At 37.7% G+C, this 23,203-nt stretch overlaps 1 protein-coding gene across 1 annotated transcript; it reads left to right on the top strand.

Moving 5' to 3' along the window:
* Positions 1–384: 384 nt before the first annotated feature.
* LOC115923293 lies at positions 385–4,276 on the top strand. Its single transcript, XM_030983730.1, has 3 exons — positions 385–1,201; positions 2,286–2,387; positions 3,365–4,276. The coding sequence occupies exons 1-3, from the start codon at positions 385–387 to the stop codon at positions 3,658–3,660; spliced, it is 1,215 nt and encodes a 404-aa protein (XP_030839590.1). The 3' UTR covers positions 3,661–4,276.
* The last annotated feature ends 18,927 nt before the right edge of the window (positions 4,277–23,203 follow it).

Genomic DNA, 23,203 nt, shown 5'->3' with positions numbered 1-23,203 from the left:
GCCCATCAGGAGTAAGCCCAAAGGTGCACATGATATTATCAATGGGAGTCGATGATGATATATTGAGAGTTGTGAAATCAGATAGATTAATGCAGCAAGTAGCAGAGAGGCTGACATTGAAGCATGGGCATGACAAAGACCAGTATTCATATATACGGCAAAAATTGCGTGAACTTGCACGACTGGTTCGTGAGTACAGAAAATTGAATGATCACCCATCGGCTTCATTGGTAGATTTGATTTGTCCTACCAAATTTAATGAGGTCATAGCTGCAACTAGGAAGGCTGCAGGATTTAATGAGGATACACATTTGTACACAACACCTAGCCTGGCACTGAAAGTCGGATATACACTGGTGACGGCTGCCAAAGTCCTTATGGGAAATGCTCTGTTGCAAGCAGATGCTGGTTTGGAAAAGAAATGCAAACAGTTCATCAAGTACATCAAGGCTGCTTCCTTTGACAACAGATGTTGTTGCACTGTCCAATTATGTGAGAAAAGAAACAAAAGAGGGAAAACAGAAGCTGAACAGCTGCAGTAGTGATGAGACCCTTGACAGATGGAAACAGTTGGCTGAGGTTACCCTGACCCAGGTGTGTGTTTTCAACAGGAAGCGTCCGGGAGAAGTTTCAAAGATGCCCCTCAGTGATTACAAGTGTATCACAAAAGGAGAAGGTGGAATATTTGGTGAAGGCCTAACCAAATGGGAAAAGGCGTTGTGCAATGTGGTATGGAGGGTGGAGATTAATGGGAAATGCAATAACACTGTACCCGTTTTGCTAACAGATGACATGAAAGGCAGCATTGACTTGTTGATGGAGAAAAGGTCACAAGTAGTCAATGATGGAAATCCCTACTTGTTTGCAAACCCCGATGGAAGAGGCCACTTGAGAGCAACTGATACAGTGCGAAATCATGCCCAAAAGTGTGGAGCAAAGTATCCAGATCAGCTTAGATTGACAAAACTCAGGAAGCACATTGCTATCAGCTCTCAGATCATGAATTTGAAGGATAATGAAGTGGACATTTTAGCCACCTTCATGGGCCATGACATAAGAACCCACAGAGCCTACTACCGCCTGCCAGATGCGTCACTGCAAGTAGCAAAGATTTCTAAAGTACTCTTCAGCATGGAGAAGGGAGACCTAAAGGCAATGGCAGGAAAGACGTTGGATGATGTTCGTGTAGATGCAGATGAAGGTATGACTATTTTTTATGTTTTGTGCTAGATAGAATGGCTGAGAATATGCCATACCATTTTCATTTCCTTCTACTTTTATCTGAAGTGATATCTGATTGGTTAGTGAGATCATAACGGTTTCTAGTTTGAGATTACATTAGGCCAGAAAACTTTTATGTTACATCTCAATCATTCATTTCACTCTCATACAACACAGTTTTTATATTGTATAATTTCCTTAGTTTTGTATGCTTGCTATATCCTTCAGTTTGTGAAGTTCCATGCTTTTGGTAAGCAAACTGGGATGTCTTCATTAGTACCTCCAGTTTTAATAAGAATTGATCCGAGATACAATATATGGGAAGCTGCCAACATTTCAAATACTTGAATATGTGATTTGATTTTTGTGTCGCCTTACTGAACGTTCATGGTGGCACATACTAATCCAAATTATCTATGTCCGTCTTTCCATTAACCGATTCGGTTAACGTTTTCGGTTAACCCTTCTAAAAATGCTCCGCAGGCTAAACGCTATGCTTGATTTACTCCAAAACTTGGTAGGATGATCCGCAGGTTAAACGCTATGCCCGATTTACTTCTAACTTGGTAGGGTGATAGAGTGAGGTGCCACAATATCATGTGTTGCTTTGAGCTGTATTATTTGCATATTCATGAATTTCAATTAGCTTATTTGCAATGCAATTTAGGTTAACCTTAAAAAAAATGCTCTGCAGGCTAAACGCTATACCTGATTCATTTGAAACCTGGTAGGGTGACAGACTGAGGTGCCAAGATGTTGTGTGATGCTTTTCATTGCATTATTTGCATAATCATGACATTTAATGAGCTAATTTGCATATTTTGATATATTTTGGATACTCATGTGTTTTAAAAAAATGATGACACTTGCAGAATTGTCTCTCTAAATACACTTTGTATTGAAGAGTAGTTGTGGTACCAGCTGTGCTGTTTACATGAAAAGCAAAACAGGGATGACTATCCACAGCTGTCTGCTATGAACTTACCCTTGCAAAGATTATAATGTACATGTATGTTATTTTTCACCTGCTCTTGTTAAATCTGTGTTTGTTTTTTGTTTTTCAGAATGCAACATAGATCCAGATGTTGATGATGATCCTGACAACGAAGTGAACAGGCCCGATGATGCTGTTTTGATGGATGAGATGTCAGACAAAGAAAATGAAGGTGTGAATGAATTACTTTGTTATATCCTTTGTTAGGCCTCCGTTACGAAGTAGCCGGAGGCATTATGTTTTCGGGTTGTCCGTCCGTCCGTCCGTCCGTCCCGTTCTCGTGATCGCGTTATCTGAAGAACCGATTGATGGATTCCTGCCAAACTTTGGTCATGTATGTATCTTGCAGAGCCGATGGACTGATAAGATTTTGGGGTCACAAGGTCAAAGGTCAAAGGTCACAGGGCTCATTATGTATGAAAAACAGCTCGTGATCGCGTTATCTCAAGAACCGATTGATGGATTCCTGCCAAACTTAGGTCATGTATGTATCTTGCAGAGCCAATGAACTGAGTAGATTTATGGGTCATGAGGTCAAAGGTCAAATGTCATGGGCTCATTATGTATGCAAAAACAGCTTTATCATTAGAACTGACAGATGGATTACTATTTAATTCAGGACATCTTGCAGAGCCAATGAACTGAGTAGATTTTAGGGTCATGAGGTCAAAGATCAAAGGGTCATATATGTATATGAGAAATTGCTTGTAATCACGATATTCTGAGAACCTGTTAATGGATTACAATGAAATTCGAATTTGAAAAATTTCTTCTGTTTTGGTTTGTAAACTTGCTCTATGACGGAGGCATCATTTTCGAATGCGCGCAGTCGAAGTTCCATCTAGTTTATCCTTACTTTGATTATTCCAGATGCCCTCAACAGGTGATTATCCTTGTGTCACTATTTGAATTTTAGCATTCGCTTAGTTTGAATTCTGGCTAAATGGCACTCCTAATGCAGACAGCTTTAAATGAAGAACTAGCTAAAAGTAATGTAAATTGTAACTTTAAAAAAAAAATCAAAATATAACCATTCCACTCTTCTCTCAGCTACCATCTTCTGCATTTGGTTAAGTTTTTTAAAATCTGTCATTGAACCTGAAACATTAATTGTGTTTCCCTACTTATTTGTCTAATTCACTATTAAAGGTATGAGCATGCCGCAGCAAAGCAGAAAGAAGAGTGACCAAGTTGCAAACAAGGAAAGTGACCGTGGTGCCAGCAGAAAGAAAAGGAGTATCAGACAATCTTGGACAGCTGAAGAAAAACAAGCAATACACAGACACTTTAAAGAAGAACTACGCTCACGCCAACTGCCCGGTAAAGAAAAAATAATGAAGTACTGCAAGATGGATGCAGACCTGAAGGGTCGTACTAAAAGGTGGACAACAGTCAAAGATTTCATTAGAAACCAAATTAGAAAGACAAATCCACTGGATTTTTAGTGAATTTTCAACCTGTTATGAGTGAAATTAATCATGTTCATCACACTCCGCAATTTTGGATGAAATCTTTTCAGGTACTGACATGCGTAAAATGTGGTTGCTTCTTATTCATATAACCCACTTACTGGTTTCCTTGATGAAGGGCTGTGCTTTGGAAGAGGTGCACCTTTATATAGGTTAACAGTTAACTCCATGGCCAGGAAGCATACTGTGTGTAAAGCAGTGTATGGTTCTGCAAGTCAAATGGGAACTTAATAGGAAAAACTTAATTACCTGCCCAGTTGGTCAGGGCCAGGGAGTAGACTTGTGTCTAACAGTATGTATACTGTATAGAAGATTGTAAGGCAAATGGGAACTTTTGTGCTAAAGTTGTTTGATAAGCCCCAGTTTGCCAGGTTAACGTTTTGCAGTTTAAATGATGACTTACAGGTCAATTTTATCAGCTCCCATATCACCAGATGGTCAACGTCAGTGAGCATCACATGTGTAACAATGTGCATAAAGGTTTACAGGTCAAACTCCAACTTTGCTCACTTCCCCTAGATTAGGTTCATGGTTGATAGGACTCGTGATAGGACTAGATGCATAATGTTTTCCATATCAACTGGGAATTAAGAGCCAACTGTGATTCAGGTCCTCAGTTGGCTTAGACCATGACAAGGAAGCATCCACATGTGTCATGACGAAAACAGTCCATTTAAACTTCACCCCACTTTGGACCCGAAAGTGGGGTGCATTTTGATGGTAAGCTCACCACAGAGCAAGAGAGAGTTAGAGTCCCTAATCTGCAGTGTAAACAAACTTTGCCAGGACATTGCCAGCCCAACCTTGATAAGTACTGCTTGGAACTCCTCCATGATGTTCTAGTCTTATTCGCAGTCTCATATAGGTTCGGATTATGTCCATTCTCATAGCTACCGGTAGATGCCAGTTTCATCTTCCTTGCTTCACTTTATAAGCATAGTTATATCAGGAACTTCCTGGTTATAATTATGTTCCTTTCAAGTTTCATCATAATTGTCTAGTTCGATATAGTACATGGACACAATTAAATATGATATTGTCTAAAATTGTCAAAAATATCTTAACATCAAAATGATTTCTGGTCATGTTTAACTATTTTAATTGAAGCCTTTTTACTTGATCTAATACTTTTATGAGGATGACATAGTCCGCAATAAACTTGACAAACATTATCATCCATACTATATGTCGTAGTTTATAACAATAATTACTCATGAACCTCACACTACAAGGACAACATTCATCCAGATTCTGAGATTGCTCATTCTCACGAAGCTTGGTGTACGCGAAGATATCGGGAAAGAAAGCGTCTGTAATACCAGACACGCAAGTGGGGTATTTCGGTCCCCGTTCACCGAAAAGTGAGATTCTCCATTTGAAATTCGGGTAAGGTTGACAAATATAGCCTCTGTTAAAGGCGTTACTCCGCCACCAAATCTATTCGCATAGACGAAATAAACTCGAACGCGTTTAGAAAAATGGTGTAGGCCTAGGCCTATAAGAAAAGGCCGGGAAAACATACATTTTGTTGGTTTGACCGTTAAATATTTTTGAGGTATTAAAGCAAGAATAGAATGTTGTAAATATTGTTTTTGTTACATTTATTCCGTGCGTAATCTGAAGGTCTACTCAACTTTCTTTGCCTATTTCTTGCCCCCCCCCAAACGGCAGATCAAGGATTTGAAAATAGGGAGGGGCCGGGGCTCAGACGTCAAATTTGAAATAGGGGGGGGGGGGTGGTTGTTTAGGCAGACGGCATATTTCTTGGAATTCGTTATAAAGACGGTATTTAAAAAAAAATGATGATTCTGGCAAGATAAGAATTGAATTTCATAAAACTTTTATTCGATTTAATATGATCTGTATCCGTATAGGATACAATATTTATTTCCCCACAACACATCAAGCCGTGATGATTGAATGTCCATTGCATGTAACACGAAAGAAACAGAAACTCTCAAATCTACAATCCTTTAGAAAGATAATAATTAGCTGAGTAATCATTTAGGGCATTACAAGACATCGAAGGACTTAATCTATTTTACAATAGTTGATGCAACCATAATGGAACATTATGCTTCTCGATACTGAGGATATGAAATTTCAGCACAAGAGTATTTGGTTTCAAAATTTTATAGCAGTTCTTTAAAGAAACATTTCGATGCTCACTTGTATAATAAATCTCTATGACAAGCTCATTTTTATCACGACAGTTAAACCTTTTCACTTTTTGATACTAAAGATTGTTGAAGAATTGCCTAATTGACTGCTCGGATGATTTTTTACCTTTCTCCGAAACCTCTTGGTTTTTTACTCATGATTATTATACAAATAATGAATGGTTATGAGTTCAATAGTGCGAATATGTTCATGAGTTGAAAGATTAACATTCTATTCAACGAGGCGTCAGCCGAGTTGAATAGAATTAACGTTAATCTTTCAACGAATGAAAATATTTGCACTATTAAACGAATGAAAAACATTCATTATTTGTTTTATACAACATCGAAGAAGACCTAATAGAACGTTAATCAACAAATTATGCTTGAATCCTTATAAAGATAAATTAAAGTTCGAGTCAAGCCTTCTCGATTACATGCAGATTGCCTTCGCGTCAGATACACGCAGGGATACGCGCACATGCAGCAGAGAGGTACGCAGTCTGCATATAACCAAAAATGCACGGCGCATATAACCAAAAATGCACGACCGTGCAATATACCATCTATTGAATATCATGTGACCAACAATCGTCCAATCAAATGACAAGGATCCACGTATGTGTTGTATAAAGCGCATTATTCTTTTTGTCACTGTATGTATTAATAAGCAAATACATATCTGCACAACGAACGTCTTTATGATTATGATGTCCTCGTTTCGTTGTATGTTATAAATTCAATATCATGATGAGAAGTGCGTCAAAAATATCTTAACATCAAAATGATTTCTGGTCATGTTTAACTATTTTAATTGAAGCCTTTATACTTGATCTAATACTTTTATGAGGATGACATAGTCCGCAATAAACTTGACAAACATTATCATCCATACTATATGTCGTAGTTTATAACAATAATTACTCATGAACCTCACACTACAAGGACAACATTCATCCAGATTCTGAGATTGCTCATTCTCACGAAGCTTGGTGTACGCGAAGATATCGGGAAAGAAAGCGGTCTGTAATACCAGACACGCAAGTGGGGTATTTCGGTCCCCGTTCACCGAAAAGTGAGATTCTCCATTTGAAAGTCGGGTAAGGTTGACAAATATAGCCTCTGTTAAAGGCGTTACTCCGCCACCAAATCTATTCGCATAGACGAAATAAACTCGAACGCGTTTAGAAAAATGGTGTAGGCCTAGGCCTATAAGAAAAGGCCGGGAAAACATACATTTTGTTGGTTTGACCGTTAAATATTTTTGAGGTATTAAAGCAAGAATAGAATGTTGTAAATATTGTTTTTGTTACATTTATTCCGTGCGTAATCTGAAGGTCTACTCAACTTTCTTTGCCTATTTCTTGCCCCCCCCCCAAACGGCAGATCAAGGATTTGAAAATAGGGAGGGGCCGGGGCTCAGACGTCAAATTTGAAATAGGGGGGGGGGGGGGGTGGTTGTTTAGGTAGACGGCATATTTCTTGGAATTCGTTATAAAGACGGTATTTAAAAAAAATGATGATTCTGGCAAGATAAGAATTGAATTTCATAAAACTTTTATTCGATTTAATATGATCTGTATCCGTATAGGAAACAATATTTATTTCCCCACAACACATCAAGCCGTGATGATTGAATGTCCATTGCATGTAACACGAAAGAAACAGAAACTCTCAAATCTACAATCCTTTAGAAAGATAATAATTAGCTGAGTAATCATTTAGGGTATTACAAGACATCGAAGGACTTAATCTATTTTACAATAGTTGATGCAACCATAATGGAACATTATGCTTCTCGATACTGAGGATATGAAATTTCAGCACAAGAGTATTTGGTTTCAAAATTTTATAGCAGTTCGTTAAAGAAACATTTCGATGCTCACTTGTATAATAAATCTCTATGACAAGCTCATTTTTATCACGACAGTTAAACCTTTCACTTTTTGATACTAAAGATTGTTGAAGAATTGCCTAATTGACTGCTCGGATGATTTTTTACCTTTCTCCGAAACCTTTTGGTTTTTTACTCATGATTATAGCGCATTATTCTTTTTGTCACTGTATGTATTAATAAGCAAATACATATCTGCACAACGAACGTCTTTATGATTATGATGTCCTCGTTTCGTTGTATGTTATAAATTCAATATCATGACGAGAAGTGCGTCAAAAATATCTTAACATCAAAATGATTTCTGGTCATGTTTAACTATTTTAATTGAAGCCTTTTTACTTGAGCTAATACTTTTATGAGGATGACATAGTCCGCAATAAACTTGACAAACATTATCATCCATACTATATGTCGTAGTTTATAACAATAATTACTCATGAACCTCACACTACAAGGACAACATTCATCCAGATTCTGAGATTGCTCATTCTCACGAAGCTTGGTGTACGCAAAGATATCGGGAAAGAAAGCGGTCTGTAATACCAGACACGCAAGTGGGGTATTTCGGTCCCCGTTCACCGAAAAGTGAGATTCTCCATTTGAAAGTCGGGTAAGGTCGACAAATATAGCCTCTGTTAAAGGCGTTACTCCGCCACCCAATTCGGAACAGCTTGCCACATGCAGTATCGTGAATGCGCCCGGCACTCTGAGTGGCCGTTTTTCAGTGTATTTTCTTTTAGTGTTCTTAAAAATTCGCCGTGTCGTTTGATCAAAGAGGTACTGGGCAAGCTTGCCTATTAATGATTTGGTCCAATACATAAGCCATCTAACCTTTATGTTTTAAGGTAATGATTATATTTATGCAGAAAACTAAAATACTTGTGACAGTGCGATTATTTCAAGTCGCCCTATTTAGGTTATCATGCAGCAACATGACCAATCAAAGTTTGGTCCAGTTAACGCTTGTTGGTTGGTAGTTTTTTTAAACTTTATTTGTCCAATTAACTTCTTTATCTTCTCAATGTTTCCTTTCCATCTTTCCTTTCCATCTTTCCTCATGTTTTTCACTATTATCACCTTTGTTCTATATACCTTTCGGCTGATATTATTCTTTATTTTTCTCCTTCTTTCAACATCTCTTTTCCAATTTTCATTATATATTTCTTTATTTTCTCCTAATTTTATCTTCTTTAGCCATCTTTCCTTATGCCCTTCTTTATTTTCTCCGTCTTTCTAATTTTCATCTTTCCTTATGTATTCCTCTCTTTTCACCTTGTTTTATTCTCTCTATCTTCTCTCATGTATTTCTTTATTTCTAACCTTCATTATCTTCTGTTTCCATCTTTCCCTGTGTATTTCTTTTTAAACCTTCTTTTATCTTCCTTTTCCATCTTTCCTTATGTTATTCTTTATTTTCTCCTAATTTTATCTTTTTCATCTTTCCTTATGTATTCCTCTATTTTCACCTTGTTTTATTCTCTCTATCTTTTCTCATTTATTTCTTTTTTTTCTAACCTTCTTTATCTTCTGTTTCCATCTTTCCTTATGTATTTCTTTTTAAACTTTTTATCTTCCTTTTCCATCTTTCCTTATGCTATTCTTTATTTTCTCTTCCTTCTTTCCCTCCATTTTCATCTTTCCTTATTATCACCCGTCTTTCCCTATTTTATCCTCCCTTTATATTTTCCTTCTGCATTTTTCCATTGCCAAGCACATCAATGTTCTCTTCTATAGGTAAAAGAAACTTAAAATAGCTAGTACTTGCTAAAAAAAACAATATGAAGTGAGACTTTAGACACACTGAATCCAGGCCTATTATAAATATAGATGTAGGGTCTGCGATGAGAAGACTATGAATCTGGACTGGATATCAGATACCAGCTGGTAATCCCTTTATCAGTAACTAGGCTATGATTGACCACTGTCTCTCTCCCCATGGACCCTACTGGTAATCCCTTTATCAGTGGTCAGTGCTCCTATCAGATTATGGTAGCACCAGGAAAAGTGGTGAACTGGTGAGCAGAGCTCAAATGAGATGTTTTCCTAATGTACACTATGTAAAATAAAGTTTGCAGGTCAAATAGGGACTTTAGGCCAACTTTGCTTGGCTCCCCAGTTAAATAGGCCAGTATGTAATGTTTTGCAATCAACTAGTGACTTATGGGCAATTTTGATCAGGTCCTCAGTTGGCTTGGGTCCGATTACCAGGAAGCATCCGCATGTGTACATTGTGTGAAAGTTAAGTTTGTAGGTCAAATGGGCACTTTTGGTCAACTTTACTTGGCTCACCAGTTGATCAGGGCCATGATGACTCGTCAAAGGACCGCTATGTATAATGTTTGGATTTAAGAGCCAACTGTGATGATCGAGGTCCTCAGTTGGCTAGTTCCAGCTGATGAGGAAGCATCCACATTGTGTAAACTAAAGTTTGCACGTCAAATGGGGACTTATGGCTAACTTGACTCGTCAAAGGCCCGCTACTTGCAAAATTTAGATTTTTAAGTACATTGCAGATCAAATGGGACATAGCTACCACCTTTGATCCTCAATTAGTCAAGGCCAGGTGAAGTCCCATGAAATTGAAAATTGTGTAAAAAGTAACATGTCTAATTTTGATTTATGAGACAACTTGGTTAGCAGTTGGGTTTTGACTGTTGGTCAATTACCATGGACCTTTGGCCTTTATTAGACTTTATAAATATCTCACCACTCTTGTCCAATTTCATCTAAGTTTGGACCCTTTTTTTCAAAAAAATCATCAAAAAGTAGACCATTTGCCCCTTTTGTGAAATTTAATCAGGTCCTCGCACTCAGCTATTGGGTAGGGCCAGATAACCATTAAAGCATAATCATGTGTTCAATGTGTTTCTATTAAGTTATGTCTGCAGATCAAATGGGACTTTGTACCATCTATGATCAGATCCCCAGTTAGTCAAGGCCAAATTGTGAATAAAGTTTTACAGATCAAATGTGGACTCAAAGCTTGCCAGCTTCGATAATTTTCCAGTTGCAGTCAATTATCAGGGAGCATTGACCAATGTGTAACAGTTTGTATAAAGATTTGCAGGGCAAGTGGGGTATATTTCTGCGACAAACTATGATCAGCTTCTGAGCCAAGAACATTGTTTATTTAAGGATGCACTCAGCAACATGCTTTATGCAGTATAGTTCATCTCGTATGTAACTCAAAAACTATTGATGGGAAGTGTATAAAGGTATACATTTTCTGGCTGAAAATGACCTGTTAAATCCATTGAACACATACAATTTGGACAACAATTTATCATTTTTTTTACCCATTTTTTTCGACCACCATAAATAAAATATCCTTGCAACAAAAAATTATTTTCCTAGTGTCCAAAATATAACTCACAATGTACCAAAAATATAATAACCAAGTTTGAACTTATGAGTTGTGGGCTATAAAAAAAGTTCTAGGGCCTAATTACAAAAAAACGTTACTAGATTTTAGTAGGTACAATGTATTCTGTATGAAATCTTAAATCAGAAATGTTTTATTTTTGAGTCCTGAGGGTTCAAAACTCATATAAACTATTAAAAATGAAATGGCTGAAATTATGATTTTATGCAGAAACATGGATTTTCAGTTGCATTTTCAATCTCATCTTGAAAACCCCAAGATCCTGTGTCTCCTGACTTTGGTATACGGTTGCCGACAATATGCTGCATCCGATGGTACATTAGACATTTTTTCCAATTGAATTTATATGGATTTGAGAGTAAACGTCCACATGGTCTCACCATCTGTTTACATTGCTTGCTGTTTCCATGGGCGTTGTGTCACGTAGATAGATTGCGCGGATATTGCACATCGTGTTGCAATGTGACGGGACACGTAGCATGCATCGCATAAACGGACACTGTCATTTTGCGTTAAAAAAGGTTTCATCTGTAGTTTTGTTAGATTTTAAACCTGAAAAGGGTCCACAAAACAGTTTTTGATGGTTCAATGTTTATATTAGCATCACAGAATTTACTGACATGATGGAACAGAGTTTGAAGATAGCAATAAAAAAAAAATCATTTAAGGGTATGGCAAACTTTGACGTTGCTGGGTGCATCCTTAAGTTGTAGGTAATTACATGTTTTAAGATGTTAAAAGTTGTGTAGATCAAATGGGGACTTTGCAGGCCAACCTTGATTATTACCTCCCGGCTGGTCGTCCTAGGAATTGAATAGCCCATGTATAAAGGTTTTCAGCTTAAACGGGGACATATGATGCTCACTTGTGTTGACCCAGCTGGGGAGATAATAAGAGTTAGCCCCAAAGTCCCTTTGCAAACATGAGATGCTCCATTGCATTTCTCCAATCTGTGATCTGATCAAACTTGTTAAGGTACTATGCCCATTCAAGTTTGATATCTCCTCATTTGGCTGGGAGCAGAAGCATCTTCGTTCCTGTACTGTGTAGAGTAGCAACTCATTTACACAAAGTTGGTGGGGGTTTGGATTTAGGTTTGTGTTATCAGGATAGAATGAAATTTACAAGAACACCTTGGAAATTGAATTCCTCTTTGTATTATTTGGAACTTTGTGTTAAGAAAAGGGTTTGCAAGAACGAGTTGCCACTGTATGAGGTAATTTGTTGGTCAAACAGCGACTTATGGGTCAGCTTTGATAAGCTACAGAGTTGGTCACCTCCAATCTTGCATATACCATTGAGTGTATTCAATTTTTCATCCAGTGTTGTTTTGAACAGTTTTATAGTTTTACATACATGTACACAATCTATATAAAGTTCTGAAATGGATAGTGCATGCAAGAGTGTTTTGTTCATATATGAAAATGTGACATATTACAAATTTACCCTTGGTTCAGTTTGTTGTTATGAATTTCTGATGTTTGTGTTTGTTTTTGTTTTTTGTAAAGAGTGAGTTAAATGTCTTAACAAGACATGTTCTCATGCAATGCAATCAATGCAATCAATTGTTAATCTTTTCCTGTTATGTGGAAAAAAATGTGTATGCTTTAAGTAATGAATACCCTTTGTTTCATCACAACTTCTGTAGTGACATCACCTGCAAAGAACACTTTTTCTGGGTTTGAATTCCAAGCGTGATGACCACCGCCAATTATAAGTGTGGGTTCTGCTTCTAAAGGAACATTAAAAAAATAGTTTTTATTGAATTGAATCTTGTCTTCCTGATGATTTATAAAATATTTTAGATGGGAATCTGTAGATGAGTTATACAACAAATGATAAATGTTTTATTCATCGGATAGAATATTTTCATTTTAGTGGAAGATTGGCCGTTCCGCCAGCTCCTGGTATGGTGCAACTAATCTTTCACCTCATGAAAATATTCTTACCAGAGCACTCTCAAATTATATGTATAACATTTTGTTATTTGATGTAGCTAGTATGAGCAATGTTGTAATACATTTGTTAGTTGTGTATTAAAATGTAACCACTAGCCTGTATTAAACAGTATATCATATTATAATAGTTAGATCAGGTATATACAGTTTACAATTCACCGTTCATAGTGTACATGTTAAAAAAGTTGATTGTTCAGTATTATTGCAGTTAAATGCTGGTTGACCAAAATTTGTGGAATGGCTGGTATTTCAGAAAAGGAGTTGAAACAGAAGGTCAGGTTTATCATTGAAGAAATATTATTTGGGCAAAAGCTGTTTTATATCAAATTCATTCTAAAAATAAATCATGTTTTGTATTATAGGTATCTACACTACATTGTACATTACTCTGTATTTTACCAAAACGTCTGTAGTGACAAGCTACAGAGTTGGTCAACTCCAATCTTGCATATACCATTGAGTGTATTCAATTTTTCATCCAGTGTTGTTTTGAACAGTTTTATAGTTTTACATACATGTACACAATCTATATAGAGTTCTGAAATGGATAGTGCATGCAAGAGTGTTTTGTTCATATATGAAAATGTGACATATTACAAATTTACCCTTGGTTCAGTTTGTTGTTATGAATTTCTGATGTTTGTGTTTGTTTTTGTTTTTTGTAAAGAGTGAGTTAAATGTCTTGACAAGACATGTTCTCATGCAATGCAATCAATTGTTAATCTTTTCCTGTTATGTGGAAAAAAATGTGTATGCTTTAAGTAATGAATACCCTTTGTTTCATCACAACTTCTGTAGTGACATCACCTGCAAAGAACACTTTTTCTGGGTTTGAATTCCAAGCGTGATGACCACCGCCAATTATAAGTGTGGGTTCTGCTTCTAAAGGAACATTAAAAAAATAGTTTTTATTGAATTGAATCTTGTCTTCCTGATGATTTATAAAATATTTTAGATGGGAATCTGTAGATGAGTTATACAACAAATGATAAATGTTTAATTCATCGGATAGAATATTTTCATTTTAGTGGAAGATTGGCCGTTCCGCTAGCTCCTGGTATGGTGCAACTAATCTTTCACCTCATGAAAATATTCTTACCAGAGCACTCTCAAATTATATGTATAACATTTTGTTATTTGATGTAGCTAGTATGAGCAATGTTGTAATACATTTGTTAGTTGTGTATTAAAATGTAACCACTAGCCTGTATTAAACAGTATATCATATTATAATAGTTAGATCAGGTATATACAGTTTACAATTCACCGTTCATAGTGTACATGTTAAAAAAGTTGATTGTTCAGTATTATTGCAGTTAAATGCTGGTTGACCAAAATTTGTGGAATGGCTGGTATTTCAGAAAAGGAGTTGAAACAGAAGGTCAGGTTTATCATTGAAGAAATATTATTTGGGCAAAAGCTGTTTTATATCAAATTCATTCTAAAAATAAATCATGTTTTGTATTATAGGTATACCTACACTACATTGTACATTACTCTGTATTTTACCAAAATGTCTGTAGTGACATCACATGCTTTTCGTGCGTGCTTCATGATCGTTAAGATAAGGTGATTGAATAGGCATGGACAGGTTGATACGCTTGGAACGCAAACTAGTTGACGTCACTACAAATGTTTTGTGAAACAAAGGGTATTGTCGTCGTATTCAAATTTGAATTTAGATTCTCTGTAGGGCCCACCAGTGGGAATAGCCCAGCACCCATAGACAGTCAAAATGAAGAATGATGTGCAAAACTATAATGCTGGTTGAAGAGATGAATGATCACTATGTCTGGTTTGTCGTCTACGTCGGACTATAACCCAACTCCATGGACAATGTGACCTATTATCTGACATGAAAGTGATAATTTAAAATGTCTATATGTAGTCCATTTTCCAACAGTTTTGTTTGACTGTATTTCTTTGCCCAATACTTTTGTACAAAGAAGACAAGATTAGCACAAAAGTGATGTATTGGTCATGTTTTGATGTTACTATCCATCCACTAAAATGTAATGTTTATATGTTCATAACATATCACTTTGTAACCCGAGTTCTATACAAAAATGAAATGGATTATGGAATTCGGAATCCTGGGTTCAGAACACAAATATGCTGATACTTTCCACTTGCTTTTATTAACAAATGTAACTTTCATTCTTTAAATTAAGATCTTGATTAAAGAGACACGGGCATATTTGGGAAATATTTGTCCAACTCTGATATTTCTGTTGCGATCTTATTTTGATGTACACATCTTGACTGCCCAGCACGCCATTCCAAAGTGGATATTTTCAAAGCAGATACTAATGCCCTCGCTGGGACTGAAGGTTTTTGTAGGGATTTTAAATAAAATGTTATTGTTCAGATCCATATTCATGCCGCCTTTAAAAGCAAAATCACCACTTACGATTTTTTTTTTTTTTAACAGCTTGAAGCGAAATACATTAGTTTTTATCATGTCAGATTTCAATTTTGTAACATCTAAACATGAAAATTAAGGTTTTGCAAAAACGCTATTCAGAAGCTTAGTACTCAAACTCTTTCTTGTGTATACCAAATAATGATAGAGGTAAATATTAATGTTATGTAGTTTGCTACTCCAATTTCAATATTGCAACACCATGATTCACTTTTATATGGGAATTTTTGTTTTTAAAGGTCACTGGGGGCTGATTTCACTGCAAAAGAAGGCATGAATATGGGTCTAAACAATCCCCAAGTTGCGAGTAACTCCTCTCCTACCATACCTGTATAACAGCCCACCTATGTGTTCGTTGTCCTCTGAACTGAGATGTATCATGTTTTGTTGGAACCTTGTTTTATAAGCCTTATTTTTTCAAAGTTGTCTTTAATAATAAAAACAGTTTTGCTGTATTTGAAAGGCATGTCGAAGTATTTTATTTTATATTAAAGGGGCATCTCATGTTTTTATGATTTTATTCCGGCTTATCTTGATACTCCACCATGTGAATGAAACAAGGTCGTAATTGACATTTTGGGCACAAATTAGTTTTCTTTTCATTTTGAAAGAATTAAATATTCATTTTTTAAATTAGACTTCAAGTCTCAAATTTAAACAGTTTTATTTTATAAAAGAAAGAAGATGGTAAGAGACAAAGAAAACAAAGTTGAACACAAAATGGCTTCTCCCGCAAAATGAAGAAAATGTAGATACGACCTTTGTTGCATGCACATGATGACTTATAAGTTTGCAAATGGTTGGTTTTTGACATATTCACCTGAAAAACAACAATATGGTAATAAGACTATCTTGGAAACACTTAGGAGGCATTAGATAGGATTTTTAGATAGGGTTTTTGCAAGTTTGTTCGTCAATCTGATAAATCTTCAGAAAACCTGTTACACTATGTTTAAGCATGATACACTCGCCAATTATACGATTTACTGGATTGATACAGCTATATTCACTATTAGTTATTTGATTTGAGAAATTTATTATGAAATGATTTCGTTCTGTGAACGGAAAGAAATTAAAATGTTCATACATTTTAGGATTTCTATCGTGAACATGTAGATCTGCAGAACAGGTGGCGAAGGTTTCAGATGGCATCAAAATCTGGGGTGGTTTTGTATAAATCCGGGGGGGGGGAATGTTGTGGATCACGAAATGCCCCTTTAAATGTCTTTGAGTTGAAACATTTGAACTTGTCAATGAAGCAGCTGTGCTGTGCTATGTCCCGACCCTTTGAACCATAATGTAGGCACCCTTTTTCACCTGACAGTTATTATATTTAAAATGAAGACTTATAAGGAGAAGAAGTACCCGATTCACAAAATACTAGTTCATTTTGGAAAATGGCGTCGTAAACAAATTACCACCACGTTTAAATTTGTCATGACCTGTTTTCATGCACTCCACATACCTACTGTAAATTTCAGCTCTGATGACAAAATGAATGTGGTGTTTTGTTTTGTTTTCGGCCCCGGCTGGTTGGTGATGTAGCACTAGACGCATGAAAAGTGGGTTAAATACACCCTGAAATAAAGAAGTCCACGTTTTGACAGGAAGAAAAGCAGGTCCACGTTTTCATGTAGGGGTCAAGCGTTACCCAAGGTCCACAGTTCACAACATCGAGCCCTCGGTTACATTAAAGTCCACAGTAATTTTGTACTATTGAATCAGAAAGAGATTTAAACATGTTACTAAAAGGAATTCCTTTTTTTTCCAAACGAAGTTTTTAAATGAGAAATTTTGTACTAGTCATTTCCAAGTCAACATTATCAAAATACACCCTGAAATAAAGAAGTCCACGTTTTGACAGGAAGAAAAGCAGGTCCACGTTTTCATGTAGGGGACAAGCGTTACCCAAAGTCCACAGTTCACCACATCGAGCCCTCGGTTACATTAAAGTCCACAGTAATTTTGTAATATTGAAATCGGGAAGAGATTTAAACATGTTACTAAAGGGAATTCCTTTTTTTTTTCCAAATGAAGTTTTTAAATGAGAAATTTTGTACTAGTCATTTCCAAGTCAACATAAAAAAACACCCTAAAATAAAGAAGTCCACGTTTTGACAGGAAGAAAAGCAGGTCCACGTTTTCATGTAGGGGACAAGCGTTCCCCAAAGTCCACAGTTCACCACATCGAGCCCTCGGTTACATTAAAGTCCACATTAATTTTGTAATATTGAAATCGGGAAGAGATTTAAACATGTTACTAAAAGGAATTCCTTTTTTTTTCAAAATGAAGTTTTTAAACGAGAAATTTGTACTAGTCATTTCCAAGTCAACATTATCAAAATACACCCTGAAATAAAGAAGTCCACGTTTTGACAGGAAGAAAAGCAGGTCCACGTTTTCATGTAGGGGACAAGCGTTACCCAAAGTCCACAGTTCACATCATTGAGCTCTCGGTTACATTGAAGTCCACATTAATTTTGTACTATTGAATCGGAAAGAGATTTAAACATGTTACTAAAAGGAATTCCTTTTTTTCCAAATAAATTTTTAAACGAGAAATTTGTACTAGTCTTTTCCAAGTCCACATCAAAATACACCCTGAAATATAGAAGTCCACGTTTTGACAGGAAGAAAAGCAGGTCCACGTTTTCATGTAGGGGTCAAGCGTTACCCAAAGTCCACAGTTCACCACATCGAGCCCTCGGTTACATTAAAGTCCACAGTAATTTTGTAATATTGAAATCGGGAAGAGATTTAAACATGTTACTAAAAGGAATTCCTTTTTTTTTTTCCAAATGAAGCTTTTAAATGAGAAATTTAGTACTAGTCATTTCCAAGTCAACATTATCAAAATACACCCTGAAATAAAGAAGTCCACGTTTTGACAGGAAGAAAAGCAGGTCCACGTTTTCATGTAGGGGACAAGCGTTACCCAAAGTCCACAGTTCACATCATTGAGCTCTCGGTTACATTGAAGTCCACATTAATTTTGTACTATTGAATCGGAAAGAGATATAAACATGTTACTAAAAGGAATTCCTTTTTTTCCAAATAAATTTTTAAACGAGAAATTTGTACTAGTCTTTTCCAAGTCCACATCAAAATACACCCTGAAATAAAGAAGTCCACGTTTTGACAGGAAGAAAAGCAGGTCCACGTTTTCATGTAGGGGACAAGCGTTACCCAAAGTCCACAGTTCACAACATCGAGCCCTCGGTTACATTGAAGTCCACAGTAATTTTGTACTATTGAAATCGGGAAGAGATTTAAACATGTTACTAAAAGGAATTCCTTTTTTTTCTCCAAATGAAGCTTTTAAATGAGAAATTTAGTACTAGTCATTTCCAAGTCAACTCCAAAATACACCCTGAAATAAAGAAGTCCACGTTTTGACAGGAAGAAAAGCAGGTCCACGTTTTCATGTAGGGGTCAAGCGTTACCCAAAGTCCACAGTTCACCACATCGAGCCCTCGGTTACATTAAAGTCCACAGTAATTTTGTAATATTGAAATCGGGAAGAGATTTAAACATGTTACTAAAAGGAATTCCTTTTTTTTTTTCCAAATGAAGCTTTTAAATGAGAAATTTAGTACTAGTCATTTCCAAGTCAACATCAAAATACACCCTAAAATAAAGAAGTCCACGTTTTGACAGGAAGAAAAGCAGGTCCACGTTTTCATGTAGGGGTCGAGCGTTACCCAAAGTCCACAGTTCACCACAGTGGCGGATCCAGGGGGGCGCCCCCCCCCCCCTGGGCACAAAAAAGAAGGAGAAAAAAAGTGGGACAAAAGGAAGGGAAAAAAAAGGGGGAAAAAAGAAGGGAAAAAAAAGATGGGAAAAAAAAAGAATGAAAAAAAAAGAGAGAGAGAGAAAGAAAAGAAGGGAAAGAAAGAAGAGGAAGAAGAAAAGAAAAGGAGATCGGGGGCGAAAGGGCCTCGCCTCCCAGGCTGTTGCCTCCCCCCCCCCCCGCAATCAAAAAAATAAGAGAGAAGGAAGGAAATGGAAAGAAGAAAGGAAAAGAGGAGATAAACGGAAGGAAAATTGAGGAAGAAGAAAAGAAAAGAAGGGGGTATCAGTTGCAATTTTCCCGCCAACAAGTTGTGGATCGGGGTGGGGTGAGGCAAAACGCCCTTGCTCCCCCCCCCCAGCAAACCTAAAAGAGAGAGAAGGAAGGGAAGGGAAAGAGGAGAGAAAGGGAAAGAAATAAAGAGAAAGAAGAAAGGTAAGGGAGATCAGTTGCGATTTTTCCGCCAACAAAGTGTAGATCAGAGGGGGGGGGGGGGGGGGGGGGGGGGGAGGGGGGAGGGGGGGGGGGGCACTGGCGTACTGAGGGGGCTCGGGGAAAATCAAATGTTAACGTAGTTTATTTCTAATTCCATAACGGTGGTTTACACATAATGCTGAAATTACATAATTTTCAGAGATTTTTCCTCATTTTTTAGTAAATTATACTTTTTATGCGCTTGTTGTAAAATGACAAATTCCTAAATTTACAGCCAGGCAAGAAATATGCTTCTTGAGATGCCTACATGTCAGGGCTCGGGAGCCTCCAGCTCCCCCCCCCCCCCCCTCCCCACTTTTTTGAAAAAGAATATTAAAAAGAAATAGAAAGAAAGAGAGCAAGAAAGAAATAATAATAATTACAGTGCTTATATAGCGCCTAACACTTACTTTGTCAGAAGTCTCTAAGCGCTCTACAATAATGCAGCATAATTACCCTGGCTTTAGCAGTGCAGCTGTTACGCGCGCTGCGTTTCAAGGAATAAATTCCTACCAGGTACATTTTACTTCACTTGGGTGGAGTGTGGCAAATGTAGACCAATGTCTTGCCAAAGGACATAAGTGCAGCGGCGGGACTCGAACCGCGGGCCTTGTGATCGACAGTCCGGCGACGTATCCACTCGACCACAACACCTCTACTAGAAAGAATAGTTAACTGCCAGTGTCACAACAAAATACGGTATTAAAAAATGCTCATGTGACCGTAATTAAACGCCTAAAACCCATAAGCTTCAGGGGGCTCTGCCCCCGGGACCCAACCAAGGGCCCTAAGATGGGCCCCTTGATACTCATCTGACCGTAAGTTAGTGCCTAAAACCCTTGAGCTTCTGGAGATCCGCCCGCTGGACCTCACGCCAATCAGTGTTCTGCCAGTGTCACAAATAAGGTACTTGATACAAAATATGCTCGTCTGACCGTAATCAAATGCCTAAAACCCCTGATATTCCGGGGTGTTCGCACCCTCGACCCCACCAGGGGCCCTAAGGCGGGCCCCTGAATGCTTATCTGTGTGTAATGTATTGCCTTAAACCCCTGAGTTTCCGGGGGCGGACAAAGTAGCAAAATATGTTCATCTGACCGCAGGCGCGTAGCCAGGGGGTTGTGGGGGCGGCCCCCCAAAAAAAAACGCTGGCCAAAAAAAGGGAGGAGAGAAAAGGAAGAGGACGTAGGCAGAAAAAGAAGCAGACAATAAAACAGTTTTGAAAATCAGACAAGGATTAAGAGTCGAAAACGGTACAACGAATCGTCTTCTTTCTCTAATAATTTAATGAAATGTCAAAGCTTCCGCGCTTCGCGCAGGAGGGGGTGGGACTGAATTGAGACAAGGATTAAGAGAAGAGAACGGTACAGCGAATCATCTTCTTTCTTAAATAATTTTAATGAAACGTCAAAGCTTTCGCGCGGGAGGGGGGGGGGGTGAACAGAATTCAGACGAGGATTGAGAGTCGAGAACGGTACAACGAATCGTCTCCTTTCTCTAATAATTTAATGAAACGTCAAAGCTTCCGTGCTTCGCGCAGGAGGGGGGAGACTGAATTCAGACAAGGATTAAGAGTCGAGAACGGTACAATGAATCGCCTTCTTTCTCTAATAATTTAATGAAACGTCAAAGCTTCCCTGCTTCGCGCAGGAGGGGGGAGACTGAATTCAGACAAGGATTAAGAGTCAAGAATGGTAATACGAATCGTCTTGTTTCTCTAATAATTTAATGAAACGTAAAAGCTTCCGCGCTTCGCACGGGAGGGGGGGGGGGGGGGTAAACTGAATTCAGACGAGGATTAAGAGTCGAGAACGGTACAATGAATCGCCTTCTTTCCCTAATGATTTAATGAAAGGTAAAAACTTCCGCGCCTCACGCGGCAGGGGGGGGGGGGGGAACTGAAATCAGACGAGGATTATTGTCGAGAATGGTACAACGAATCGTCTTCTTTCTCTAATAATTTAATGAAACGTCAAAGCTTCCCTACTTCGCGCAGGAGGGGGGAGACTGAATTCAGACAAGGATTAAGAGTCAAGAATGGTAATACGAATCGTCTTGTTTCTCTAATAATTTAATTAAACGTAAAAGCTTCCGCGCTTCGCGCGGGAGAGGGGTTAACTGAATTCAGACGAGGATTAAGAGTCGAGAACGGTACAATGAATCGCCTTCTTTCCCTAATGATTTAATGAAAGGTAAAAGCTTCCGCGCTTCGCGCGGGAGGAGGGGGGGGGGGGAACTGAAATCAGACGAGGATTATATTCGAGAACGGTACAACGAATCGTCTTGTTTCTCTAATAATTAAATGAAATGTCAAAGCTTCCGCGCTTCGCGCGGGAGGGGGGGGGGGGACTGAATTCAGACGAGGATTAGGAGTCGAGAACGGTACAACGAATTGTCTTCTTTCTCTAATGATCTAATGAAACGTAAAAGCTTCCGCGCTTCGCGCAGGAGGGGGAAAACTGTATTCAGACGAGGATTATTTTCGAGAGCGGTACAACGGATCGTCTTCTTTCTCTAATAATTTAATGAAACGTCAAAGCTTCGGCGCTTTGCGGAGGAGGGAGGGGAAAATCGCCCCTTCCTGCACCCCCCCCCCCCATTACGTCATTGCTAGTCACCATTACGTACCAATATTTGGCTCGCATAATTTCAAATTTGGCCCCCCCCCCCTAAGAAATCCTGGATCCGTGCCTGGTTCACCACATCGAGTCCTCGGTTACATTAAAGTCCACATTAATTTTGTACTATTGAAATCGGAAAGAGATTTAAACATGTTACCAAAAGGAATTTCTTTTTTTTCCAAATGAAGTTTTTAAATGAGAAATTTGTACTAGTCATTTCCAAGTCAACATTATCAAAATACACCCTGAAATATAGATGTCCACGTTTTGACAGGAATAAGAGAGCAGGTCCGCGTTTTCATGTAGGGGTCAAGCGTTATCTCAAGTCCACAGTTCACCACATTGAGCCCTAGGTTACATTAAAGTCCACAATTGTACTGTTGAAATTTTGGAAAATTCGAAAGAGATTTAGAAGGAACTTCTTTTTTTCAAATGAAGTTTTTAAATGAGAAACATCTACTGATCATGTGTAGTCAACATTATGATAATACCCCCTGAAATAAAGAAGTCCACGGTTTGACAGAAAGAATGGCAGGTCCACGTTTTCCTGCGCGCGCGAGTATGCGTGCGTGTGTGTGTGTGACAGTGGAGAGGGATGTATGTTTTATGTCACAAGCTATTTCATTTTTGTTTTCATCAATCGTACAATCTATGTGATGAAAATGTTTTGAATTCATGTCAATGAAAAACAAATGTATTTTATTTCTAAGATTGATTTGTACTGTTTGGAATCATTACAAAAAAAACTATTGAATTTTTTTTTTCTTTTTCGTAAACCCATATTTTCTCGAAATTAATGAAATAAAATTACTTAAA

Source organism: Strongylocentrotus purpuratus, unplaced genomic scaffold (genome assembly GCF_000002235.5).
Source record: "Strongylocentrotus purpuratus isolate Spur 01 unplaced genomic scaffold, Spur_5.0 spur5_scaffold_13, whole genome shotgun sequence".
Taxonomy (NCBI): domain Eukaryota; kingdom Metazoa; phylum Echinodermata; class Echinoidea; order Camarodonta; family Strongylocentrotidae; genus Strongylocentrotus; species Strongylocentrotus purpuratus.
This window is presented reverse-complemented; position numbering and strand designations above follow the sequence as displayed.